At 42.1% G+C, this 12,428-nt stretch overlaps 1 protein-coding gene across 7 annotated transcripts in view; it reads right to left on the minus strand.

Annotated features, from left to right (window-relative positions):
• Window positions 1-3,896: 3,896 nt before the first annotated feature.
• Window positions 3,897-12,428, minus strand: part of ccni (cyclin I) — a 39,320-nt gene continuing 30,788 nt past the window's right edge. For all 7 annotated transcript variants that reach the window (XM_078214455.1, XM_078214475.1, XM_078214495.1 and 4 more), the window contains 5 exons: window positions 11,492-11,626; window positions 10,174-10,248; window positions 8,989-9,129; window positions 6,168-6,398; window positions 3,897-5,550 (listed from right to left, as the gene is read on the minus strand). In XM_078214455.1, the coding sequence (XP_078070581.1) occupies window positions 5,098-5,550; window positions 6,168-6,398; window positions 8,989-9,129; window positions 10,174-10,248; window positions 11,492-11,626 (1,035 nt within the window). In that variant the 3' untranslated portion in view covers window positions 3,897-5,097. The remainder of the gene's footprint in view (window positions 5,551-6,167; window positions 6,399-8,988; window positions 9,130-10,173; window positions 10,249-11,491; window positions 11,627-12,428) is intronic.

The following is a 12,428-nucleotide window of genomic DNA, read 5'->3' on the forward strand; positions in this document are numbered from 1 at the left end:
CCTAACGTATGTATAAAATGCCTTAGGATTCTCCTTAATCCTGTCTGCCAAGGACATTTTGTGACCCCTTTTTGCCCTTCTAACTCCCTGCTTGAGTTCTTTTCTACTTTCTCTGTATTCCTGCAACGCTCCATCTGTTTTTAGCTGCCTGGACCTCATGTATGCCTCTTTTTTCTTTTTGATTAGACCCACAATTTCACTGGTTATCCACGGCTCCCGAATCCTACCTTTCCTATCCTTCCTCTTTACAGGCATATACCTGTTCTGCAGTCCTATCAACTGCTCCTTAAAAGACTCCCACATGCCAGATGTGGATTTACCCTCGAACAGCTTCTCCCTATCAACAGTCACCAAATCCTGCCTAATCCGGCTGTAGTTAGCCTTCCCCCAATTCAGCACCTTAACCATAGGACAGCACATCTTTTTCCATTACTATCCTAAAGTTTACAGAATTGTGGTCACTATTTGCCACATGTTCCCCGACTGCAACTTTGATGACCTGACCGGGCTCATTGCCCAGTTCTAGGTCCAGTATAGCCCCCTCTCGAGTTGGACTGTCAACATATTGTTCCAAAGAACCTTCCTGTATGCATTTTATAAATTCTTCCCCGTCCAGGCCCCCAGCCCTAAGCGATTTCCAGTCTATGTGAGGGAAATTAAAGTCTCCCACTACAACAACCCTATTTTTTCTGCACCTGTCCAGAATCTCCTTACATATCCATTCCTCAACTTCCTGTGGGCTGTTGGGATGCCTGTAGTATACCCCCAGCATAGTGACTGCGCCCTTCCTGTTTCTGAGCTCCACCCACAGTGACTCGTTACCTGACCCAAATTGTCCACCCTCTGTATCGCTGTAATATGCTCCCTAAGCAGCATTGCTACTCCCCCACCTCTCCTAGCCCTTCTCTGTCTCGCCTAAAACACATACCCCGGAATATTCAGCTGCCTGTCCTGTCCTTTTAACCAAGTCTCCGTCACTGCAACCACATCCAAGTTCCGTGGTCTTGCCCATGACGCTCCTTGCATTGAAGCAGATGCACTCCAGACCTCCAGGCCCACTGAGGTCATCCTCCCCCAGAATGCACTTCCTCTTAGACAGCCTTGTCTTGGCCCCAACCTCATCCCCAGCCTCTATGCTTATTGACCTATTGTTCTGATCCCCACCCCCCTGCCACATTAGTTTAAACCCACCCGAACCACACTAGCAAAACTCCCAGCTAGGATATTCGTGCCCCTCCAGTTTAGGTGTAACCCATCCTTCTTGTACAGATGCCATCCTCTCTTGAAGACTTCCCAGTGATCCACGAATTTGAAACCCTCCCTCCTGCACCAGTCCTTTAGCCATGCGTTCAGCTGTACAATCTCCCTGTTCCTAGCCTCACTAGCTTGTGGCACTGGGAGTAGTCCAGAGATCGCTACCCTAGAGGCCCTGCTTTTTAGCCTACTACCCAACTCCCTGAATTGCTCTTTCTGCCTACGCCATTTGCACCAATGTGGACAATGATCTCTGTCTGGTTACCCGCCCCTTTTAGGATGCTTCCTACCCGCTCAGACATCCAGGACCCCGGCACCAGGGAGGCAGACTACCATCCTGGAGTCTTGTTCGCACCCACAGAACCACCTGTCTGTGCCTTTAACTACTGCATCCCCCACTACTATTGCTCTCCTAGTCCCCCTCTTTCCCTTCTGAGCCACAGAGCCCAATTCTGTGCCAGTGACCTTGTCACCGTGGCTTACCCCTGGAGTGTCATCTCCTCCTTCCCCCCCCCCCACAGTATCCAAAACGGTATACTTATTTTGGAGGGGGACAACCACAGGGGATCCCATCACTGACTGCTCTCTCCTGTCTGTCACCCATCCCTTACTGTTAAAGGGGGACAACCACCGGGGTACTCTCTGGTGTATGACCTTTACCCTTCCTAACCGTGACCCACATGTCTTCCTCTCATGGCCCTGGTGTGACGACCTGCCTGTAACTTCTCATTTTCCCTCACTAGACTAAAGTCACCGAGCCGCAGCTTCAGTTCCCTAACGCGGTCTCTCAGGAGCTGCAGTTCGACGCACCTGGTGCAGATATGGACTTCCGGGAGGCTAGGCGACTCCATGAACTCCCACATCCGACACCAACAAACTGGCCTCCCACTCATAATTACCCCTTTCTTTAAATTACTGGAAGAACGAAGAACAGAACCTACCCTGCCTCTGCCTGTTTACGCCGAAGCCCGTTGAGCCAAAGCCCTTCAACTCCGCTGCCCGCTGAATAGTGCGGCCTGCTTTTAAACCTCCCGCGTGCTAAAAAAAAACTCAAAAACCCTTCCCAGAACACCCCGCGGCCTACTTCCGGTTTAGTTTGAAACTTTAAAACATAAATAAATAAATAAAGCCTGCGAATATGTACTTTAAAGGTCAATTTCTCACCCTAGCACTCCTGCAACAAAATTGATCCTCCTTGCCTCGCTGCAGAAGAACTAAGATTTAGAATTGCTCCATTTGTTAAATTTCCTGTGGGTGGCAGTAAAGTTTTGTAGCCATTATTTTCTGTTTACAATAAGGTAAGTATTCAACAAAAAGTTCTTTCAGAAGGGAATTCATTGTGAAATGAACAAACTCCCACTTTAACTAAATACTCACATGTGTTCCAGTTCAGAGGATCTTTGAATTTCCCTTATGGACAGAGCTATAGGAAATGCTGGAAATACTCAGTATTTTAGTTAACGTTCAATACCTTTCATCCACAAGATTCCTGACTGGATTTTTTTTCAGAATCTGTAATATTTTGCTGACTGATGTAGGTAATGGTGGCCGGTGTCCTGTACAAAGGAACTGGCTTATTTCATTGACGTGTATCTGCATGACGAGTTTTGTATATAAATAACATTAGACAGCTGCCTGAATTCAACAGTATTTTGCTCAGAAGTAGGGAAAGATATCTGCTATCAATGTCGGCCAAAAGTAGACAATGCAGTTGCTTCACGTCAGTTAACTATTGGTACATTTCTTTGAGAATAATCAACATAATACAAAAGTAAAAGCAAAATGCTGGATTGGCAGCATCTGTGGAGAGAGTCAACATTCTTCCAGTTTGCATTGGGCATCACTGGAGCATTACAGCAGGCCGAGGGCGGCCACGGCCTGAGAGCAAGATGCTGAGTTGAAATGGCAAGTGACTAGAAGGTTGGGGGTCATGCTTATAGTGTTTCCGCAAAGTGGTCACCCAGTCTGCGCTTAGTCTCCCCAAAGTGAGATGGCCACATTAAGAACAGTGAGTAGAACAGACCAAATTGAAGGAGGGGCAAGTAAAATGCTGCTCAACATGAAAGGAGTAGCTAAGTGCCTGGATAGTGAGCAGGTAAAGGGGCAGGTATTGCATCTTCTGCAACTGCATGGGAAGGTGCTGTGGGAGGGGGTTGAAGGGTTTGGGGAAATGGAGTAGATCAGGGTGTAACAAACAAAAAAATTGACGTTGGGTAGTGGAGTCATGGTCCAGGTGGAGGTAGGAGGAAGTGTTTGATTTGGAGCTGAGCCTTTGCAAGGTAAAGGTCAGTACACCAGACAACAATAGCACCAGCCTTGTCAACAGGTTTGATTAAGGCAGGGTTAGTAGACTGGAGAGAATGGAGTGCAGTAAGTTCAGAAGGAGACAGGTTGGAGTGGGTAAGAGGAGCAGAGAAACTGAAGCGGCTGACGTTATGCCAAAAGTTCTCAATAAGATCGGTAGCAGGCTAGAGGAAGACTGAAAGTGCATGAAAGGATCCATTGAATAGGGAGAGGACTCCTACCCAAAGAAGTGAGCACGGAGATGAATGTGACTAAAAGTAGTTGTGTAACAGGTTGAAATACAAGACTTTAGAAACAGAATTCTGTATTTGAAAAGAAAGCAAAAAAAAAAACCAATATTGAATCAAGGACAACTTTATTGCTGCCAGAAGCACCTCAGCAGTACAACCGCACTTTTTCAAAGAATGCAGTACCTTATTCAGACTATAGAGAGAGAGCACTGTGCCCAAAGTCAGATGATTTAAGAAACAGGTAGGGAAAAAAAAATAACGATTACTTTTTTTTCCACATTCAGGATCAGTTAAAGCATAGTGGAGCTAAAATAGGTTTAATAACTGCCCATTTAGAATTATTTTTGATCTTATGTGAATTCCTGGTAATAAAACCCACTGTGATGTGAACTGAAGTTTGTTTTATATAAAAGTTTAAAACTCAGGTTTGTGTAAACTAAACTGATGAAGATTTATGGCAAGTTTATGGTTTCCCAAAAATGGCACAACTCAATTAAAGGACAAATAAATAGGCATCTTCTAAATGGTGATGCACCACTTCAGTTAACTGATTAAAGTATTAATTTACAAAATGCTCAGAATTCACATAAAATCAACCATATCCTTAAAAAAATACATTTCCCGGAGACCCAAAAGATCTTCCAAATTAAAGGAAATAAAACTCAAAAAGTGCTGTTTCCATTATAAAACAAATTTACAGAGCTATTCAGCCATGTTAAAAACCTCTCATTCATAACTAAAACCTTCCAGCAATTTCAGCTTTTGGGCAGTTAAGAGAAGCTTGGCCACTCAAGAAAATTTGCTGACTTAACAATTTCTGCTTCACATCACATATCCTGAAGAGTTACAAAAAATACCCCCCTCCAAAAATCCTCTTCAGCGAAGGTCAGTGTATGTAAGACAACATGCACAAACATATTTAAGCACAAGGAACTACAGGATGAAATTGGACGGTAAACAACTAGGCTGTAAAATTTGAATAGGTCACACAGCGAATTGTGGGCTTGGAACAGGGAGAACAGACGGCACAAGAACAGAAAAGATTTAGAAATAGATGCAATTATACTGACAACACGAGAGAAAACTTTAAGATTGCTACAACTTTTTTTGTTCAAGTTTTTGGGTCTTTTAATTTTTTTTAGTATATTCTTTTTCATACTTTTTGAGTGCTTGAATAAATGGTTACATTAAAATTAGCAGCATGAAAATGTTTGGCTCACTTCATTTCAGCCTGGTAAGGTATGCCCTTCAACACTGTCTTCTTCCATATAAAGTAGCACAAGTCTTAAACTTTAGCCACTTTGGCCAGTTAGATGACTGTAACTGGCTGAAGTGGAGGACATGGAGAGATACTGCTCTCTTTAATCTGTAGATTTGTGCCACAGCTAGAGGTTACAGTATCCATCCCCACAATTTCTTGACTGCCGTCCTCATTGTACAAACGCTTTATGCCATCATAGAAGTCATCCACTTCCATCTCTTCTACTTTACGTTTTGCCGAGGCCTGCTTGAAGCTGTAGGAAACAGGCAGGCGTCGGCAGGGTGCTGCTGTACTGCCAATTCTCTTGGTGGCGTCCTTGACAACCAACGCTGGCTCTGTGGTAGGGGAGGAATATAATCTATGTGCTCCCCTAGCACATGGCACCATGGTTTGCTTGCAGGGGTTGTAGATGTACACCGCATTGGGTGGTAGAGAAGCCTGAAATGTGGAAAGGTGTCCAGCCACAAGCTCTCGACAACGAATTAGCTGTACGCTATCGATCTGAAAAACAGTTATTTGAATATCAGTGTTAAAAAAGCCAGGAGGCCCATAATTGATTGATGCATTAAATACTGTCACACAAAGTCAATCCACAATAATTTTAGATATTTGAAACCTTAAATATTGCTTTCCGCCCTCTCAAAAGGAGTTCCATTTCCAGGCAGTTGCAGCAATGAATACACCTTAAAACTCTTGATCCCAGGTACATTTAATATTCTAATAAAGTGGATCTAGCTTTAGCAGACATTTTAGGATTTTATCCAAACTTGTTCGGTGGTTACACTTAACTGTAATGGTCCTGTGTGCTGAAGCAATTGAATGGTTCTGTACTGAACTGGTTGCAGTCAATAGTAAATTCTATGTTTCCTTTCTTGCATTCCACAGGAGGGATAAGAACAAGGAAATCAGAGCAGGGGAAGGCCATTTGACCCTTCAAGCCTGCATTATCATTCTATAAGATCACGGCTGATTTTCCACTTTCCTGCATCATCGCCATATCTCTTAAGTATCCAAAAACATATCAGCCAGTCTTGAATATACACAACAACCAAGGATTCACAGCTTAGTGAGAATTCAAAAGATTCACGATCTTTTTAAGTGAAGAAATTAATTCATACCTGCGCCCTTTTCAGCAGATCAATAGTGAGAGCTAGCCAATCAGGAATTGATGTTTCCAGCTTGAGACTGATGATCGCCAGTGCAAGTGTAGAGCCCTTGAACTGCAGAAGCTGGTGACAGGCCACACACTGTTGTAGCTGCCTGATAAGGAGTGCAATATGTTGAGATGGGGTCATCTTAGGCGGGTTGCTGAGTAACTGGGGACAGTTGGATATCACCATCGCATGAAACTAAACAAACATTTAAAAAGATCACAGTGACAAAGAAAACATTGTTACAAGGTACTCAAGCAAGAAATAAACTTGAAAATGCACAGATTTCAAGTATTATAGATCCTCCACATGCCAGAGAGACATTTTTCCCTTCATCGCAGGGCACTGATGCTAACTGTTAGATTTTTGTGCCACCTGACTTTAGATTAGCTGATTCAACACCAATTAAAACTAGGCCCTTCATGTTCTGCACTACTTAGCTACTATCAGTTTTACTGGTCAAAATGCACCAGGAAGAATGGCAGAGAAAATAACGCACAAGATGAACATTCTATAAATAACATCTGTAGAAATACCGAGAGGGCAGCAGGTGGAACAGACTTTGGAAAGCCAGGTCATTCCCTTGCCTGCTGTGCTCTCTTTCAGCTGCTTGGCACGGTAAGTTAAGGGAACAGAAATGAGCCCCCCACCTAACCAACAATGAAATTCAAGTATTAATACATAAATATTTCCAAGGGTTATGGATAGGTACCTAAACACCAACAGATGACAGTATTTAAATCCTGGTGTTTAATTCATCACGGAAATAGGATCCTTACCATTAGTTGTAATTTACAGGATCCAGAAGTAGTACACACGATCATCCTCAACACCGGTGCCCCACCAGGCTGTGTTCTCAACCCCCCTTATACACCAATGACTGTGTGGCCAAATTCCCCTCCAACTCGATTTTCAAATTTGCTGACGACACCACCGTAGTGGGTCGGATCTCAAACAAAGACGAGACAGTGTATAGGAATGAGACAGAATCTGGTGAACTAGTGCGGTGACAATAATCCCTCCCTTAATTGTCAACAAAACGAAGGAGATTGTCATCGACTTCAGGAAGCGTAAAGGAGAACATGCCCTTGTCTACATCAACGGGGACCAAGTAGAAATGGTCGAGAGCTTCAAGTTTTTTTTAGGTGTCCAGCTCAGCAACAACTTGTCCTGGTCCCCCCATGCCGATACTATAGTTAAGAAAGTCCACCAACACCTCTACTTTCTCAGATGACTAAAGAAGTTTGGCATGTCAGCTATGACTCTCACCAACTTTAACAGATGCACCATGTATCTGGTTGTATCACAGCTTGGTATGGCTTCTGCTCTGCCCAAGACCGCAAGAAACTACAAAAGGTCGTGAATGTAGCCCAATCCATTGACTCTGTCTACACTTCCCGCTGCCTCGGCAAAACAGCCAGCATAATTAAGGACCTCATCATGCACCCCAGACATTCTCTCTTCCACCTTCTTCTGTCGGGAAAAAGATACAAAAGTCTGACGTCATGTACCAACCAACTCAAGAACAGCTTCTGCCCTGCTGCTATCAGACTTTTTGAATGGACCTACCTTGCATTAAGTTGATCTTCCTCTACACCCTAGCTATGACTGTAACACTACATTCCACATTCTCTCGTTTCCTTTTCTATGTACAGTATGCTTTGTCTGTATAGCGTGCAAGGAACAATATTTTTCACTGCATACTAATACATGTGACAATAATAAATCAAATCAAAACATTTTGCCCAATCACTCCAACAATGCAATTGTTACTATAATATGCAACCAGAGGGGTTGAAGTAAATAGTACCGATGTATTTAAGGGGAATCTAGATAAATGCATGAAGGAGAAGGGAGGATTAAGATGATAGATTTAGGGCAAGATTTTCTACACCCTCTGCGATGTGTTTTGCAGTGGCAGAGGCAGCCACCTTTGGCCAGTGGTGGCATCTTCTGGTCCCGCTGCTGTCAATGGGTTTCCCATTATTCGCACTCTCCACCGACAGGACTGCAAGATCCCATCAGCAGGAAAGGCCAGAAAATCCCATCCTTGGGAGCGGAAAGGTTCAAGTGGTGCCTAAACACCAGCATAAACTGACTGGGCTGAATGGCCTGTTTGTGTCATATATCCATGTAATGTTAAGCGGAAACTAGCCCTTTCAATACATGGAAGCAAGGGCGGGGTGGAATCTGAACAAATGTCTCTTGTACTATTCCTTTATGGTGTAGTTTGAGCCATTACTGTGCATGCAGGTAATTGCAGTTACTGAGGTAATGCCTCAGTGGTAACTTTAATGTTGATGAATGTTCCATCCCTCAGTCTATAGTTTAGAACTTGTGTCGTTTGCAGGAAGGTTGGCAACTTAATATACCATGGTTCAATACATAATATACCATTTTGCAGCAGCACAAGACTATGACCAAATTACCTGTGGACAATGCAGCAATTTTCCAAGAAACGTATTTCAAAATAAGTGTACATATGAAGACAAACTTATAGCACGTTACATCATGCAGCACAGCATGGCTTCATTCCAGGTCACTTTTCAAGTTGTGAAGTCACTTTTAGTGGAGAAAGTATATTTCTATGGCAACAATAGACATATGCACACTAAACCAGTTTACACACACTATGGGTACAGCTGAAGTTTGTCCATCCTCCTCCTCAATAGGGAATGGTGTTCTTGTAGATAAATTGTCTAAACAGTCACAAAGTATTTGTATGAAAGTGATATGGAGTTTTGGAGTAATTACTCGAATGCATTTACCCAAAGTCTTACATACTTACAATATGAAGGAAATCCAAAGGTGTTGCTGTGTGCAGATCCCAGTTCAGTTTATCCAGTACAATCCTCTCCATTCTCAGAATATCTGCAGATGAACAACCACAATTGCTGTTCTTTACCAAATCCTTTAGAGATGGAATGATCTGTAGAAGAGCAATACAAGAGAATGATTTTATAAGTACCAAGTATGCATCAAACCAGAATAAACAGATGCAGATAAAAATAATACAACATTTGTATCTTTCAGTTCCCTCAAAGCATTAGAAATCCACTTCACTGCTCAGTATAAGCCTGTAGGATTTTTCTACGCATCTTGAGGCATCTCTGAAGATCCTAATGAAGGTCAATTCCACATTTTTAAGCTGTCACAATGGTACAGGTTTTTGGTCTAGTCACAAATGTAAAAATGCTACTAAATACTTTGCAGTATAACACAAAGTTAAAGTCACCATAATTAAAACAAACATTACACAGCATCATTTTGAAACAAATATGACAACATAAGCATTCAATAACCTTTAGTTTTGATGTTACAAAAGGCTAGTACATTTTCTAGGAGCGATACTAATCAACTCTTAGGAGGTTCGGGGTTAGATTTGTAAGCTGCACCTTCAAGACTGGCTTCAGAGCATTAGCTAAAGCTCAAGGTAGAATAATCCATCTTCAAAAACATGTTTAACTCATTATCATTTACCTGTTTACACAGAACAGTCTTTAGGAACTAAAATGCATGGATTTCAATTTGATCTGCCATGAAATAGTAAGATATGACTTGCTGCATTGCAAATAGTAAATTCTCAATCTCAGTTGCAGTCAATGAAAAAAAATAACAAGGCTTCTGAATGCATACAACATTTTTTGAATGGTTTGGGAACAATAGTGTCTGCGTGGGTTTCCTCCGGGTGCTCCGGTTTCCTCCCACAGTCCAAAGATGTGCGGGTTAGGTTGATTGGCCAGGTTAAAAATTGCCCCTTAGAGTCCTGAGATGCGTAGGTTAGCGGGATTAGTGGGTATATATGTGGGGGTAGGGCCTGGGTGGGATTGTGGTCGGTGCGGACTCGATGGGCCGAATGGCCTCCTTCTGCACTGTAGGGTTTCTATGATTTCTATGAATAGAAGGGGTAGCGGGGTGAAAAGAAATATAAAATAAATTTTGCCAATTTAAAAATAATAAGTAGTTTACCAACCTCATCTTCTTCATTGGTTTTAGCTGCCAGGAAGAAACAACTGATGGCTATACACCACAGGTACTTTGGACGTGCCTTGAAAATCAAGAAAAGTAAAATTAATTCTTCAAAACTATTAAAAAGAGTACGTATTTCAAAAACTTAATTCTAAGGAATTACGTAGACCAGTCATGTATTTTTCTCTCTGTGGTTGAAGTCACAAATTGCATTTTGTATGTTCAAAGCCAAGAATAACAAACTACACTGTGGTTATGTGAGCTATGTCAGGAATCTAATTTACATTTTCAACTGCTCACTACAGTGCAGTCAACAGATCATCCAGAACACCAAGTAAAACTAGAAATAAAACTAGGTTGGTTCATGACAAATTACATATATGGCAATGGCTGAAGTTTTATGCTTTAATACCCTATGTTTACATAAATGCCGCTGGCCATGTAACATTTAGAAAAACTCAAAAGAAGGCATTTAAAAAGTTCTGCAACAGCAGATCGTTATCACATAGGAGCTACTGCACAGCCAGGCCATTTGGACCATATGCACTATACCAGTGTTTATGTTCCACATAAGCTCCCTCCCATCCTCTTCATCTAACACAATTAGCATAACCTTCTCTTCCTTTCTCCTTCATAGTTCCCCATAATACATCTATGGGGGTCGGTTTAGCTCAGTTGGCTGGATAGCTGGTTAACGACGCCAACAGCACAGGTTCAATTCCCGTACTGGGAATATTCACGAGGTGAATAACTGAGGTTATTCACGAAGGCCCGCCCTCTCAACCTTGCTCCTCACCCAAGGTGTGGTGATCCTCAGGTTAAATCACTACCAGTCAGTGCCTATGGTCACCTGGGACTATGGCAACTTAAAAGGTAAGTTTATAAAAAGCTAAAAATCGAGAGAAAAGCACAACCGCTAACTTTAAAAAGAGAGATGGCAATACAAACACATCCATGTTTGGACATGCTATGGGCTGCCACCTCGGTTTCTCCACTAAATTGCACAATTTTATTAAGATGGACTTCGCTGAAGATTTGCCGGATTTGTATGTATAGTTTTGAAGAGGGGCTCATATTATGAAAGGTTCCCACTGGAAAATTGGGACAAGATTATTTCTGTTGGTTATCTCGTTGGGTTTGTAACAATTTAGGAGTGTCCCCGCCGGATGGTGACAAATTGGGGAACCTCACCTGGGGGTGGTCGTAACAACATGAACTAAATCTGAACATAATTACTTCAAACAAAATCTAGTCATTTTCCTTCTAGAAATAAACAGAAAGCGAGTAAAAGAGGTTTTCATAATGATATACAAGGTCCTTACCTTTACCAGAGCTAAAAACCTGTCCAAAATAGTGATGGCAAGAGAAAGGGTTTCTGGATAAAAGTGAAATTTGCTGTTCAAGTCAGCCAGCCACTGGATCACCTCATCCCGCTGTGCTGGAGAGACATCTGTATCCTGCAGAAGCAAACAGAAACCAGTTAAGAGGATTTCCATACAGATGCTGGCTTACAAAATGTATTTGTAACTAAAGGAATTTAATTAGACTAGGATTGATAAGACATTTCACACATCATGACATCAAATGTACAAGCAATACTGGGACATGGCATAATTTTCTCCAACACCCAAATGAATCCACTTCCCTCAAAATAATAAATTTCTTCAGAATGGCAAACAGATGCTCTGGACTATAACTTACACTGCTGTTTATTTTGTCCACTATGAGTTCATTGAGCCACAAGCTTCAAGTCCCACTCCAGGGCTTGAACACAATAATTAAGGTTGAAGCTCCAGTGCAGTACTGAGGGAATGCTTCATTGTTGGAGATGCCAATTCCTTCAGAGGAGATATTAAACTAAGGTCCCATCTACCAGCTCAAATAGATGTAAAAGATCCCGCAATACTATTTCAAACAGAAGGAGTTACCCCAGTGTTCTGGCCAATATTTCTCTCTGAATGCACACGAAAAAAGTTTATCTAGTCATTATTACATTGCCATTTGACAGTTTGTCTTGTGCAAATTAGCTGTCATGTTTCCTGCATTACAACATTGAAAATACCAACTGTAAAGCCTTTGAGGTGTCCAGTTATTGTGCAAAGCGCTATATAAATGCAAGTCTTTCTTTTCTGTCACAAATTATTAAGAGTAGTTGGCAATATAGTTCAGTGCGTTGATAATCCCCAGTTATATATGCCATGCTCACCGCTCATCAGGTAAATGACATTTCCTATCACGGCAAGAGTCAATTACAAAGGC

Source organism: Mustelus asterias, chromosome 1 (assembly GCF_964213995.1).
Source record: "Mustelus asterias chromosome 1, sMusAst1.hap1.1, whole genome shotgun sequence".
In the NCBI taxonomy this organism is placed as follows: Eukaryota; Metazoa; Chordata; class Chondrichthyes; order Carcharhiniformes; family Triakidae; genus Mustelus; species Mustelus asterias.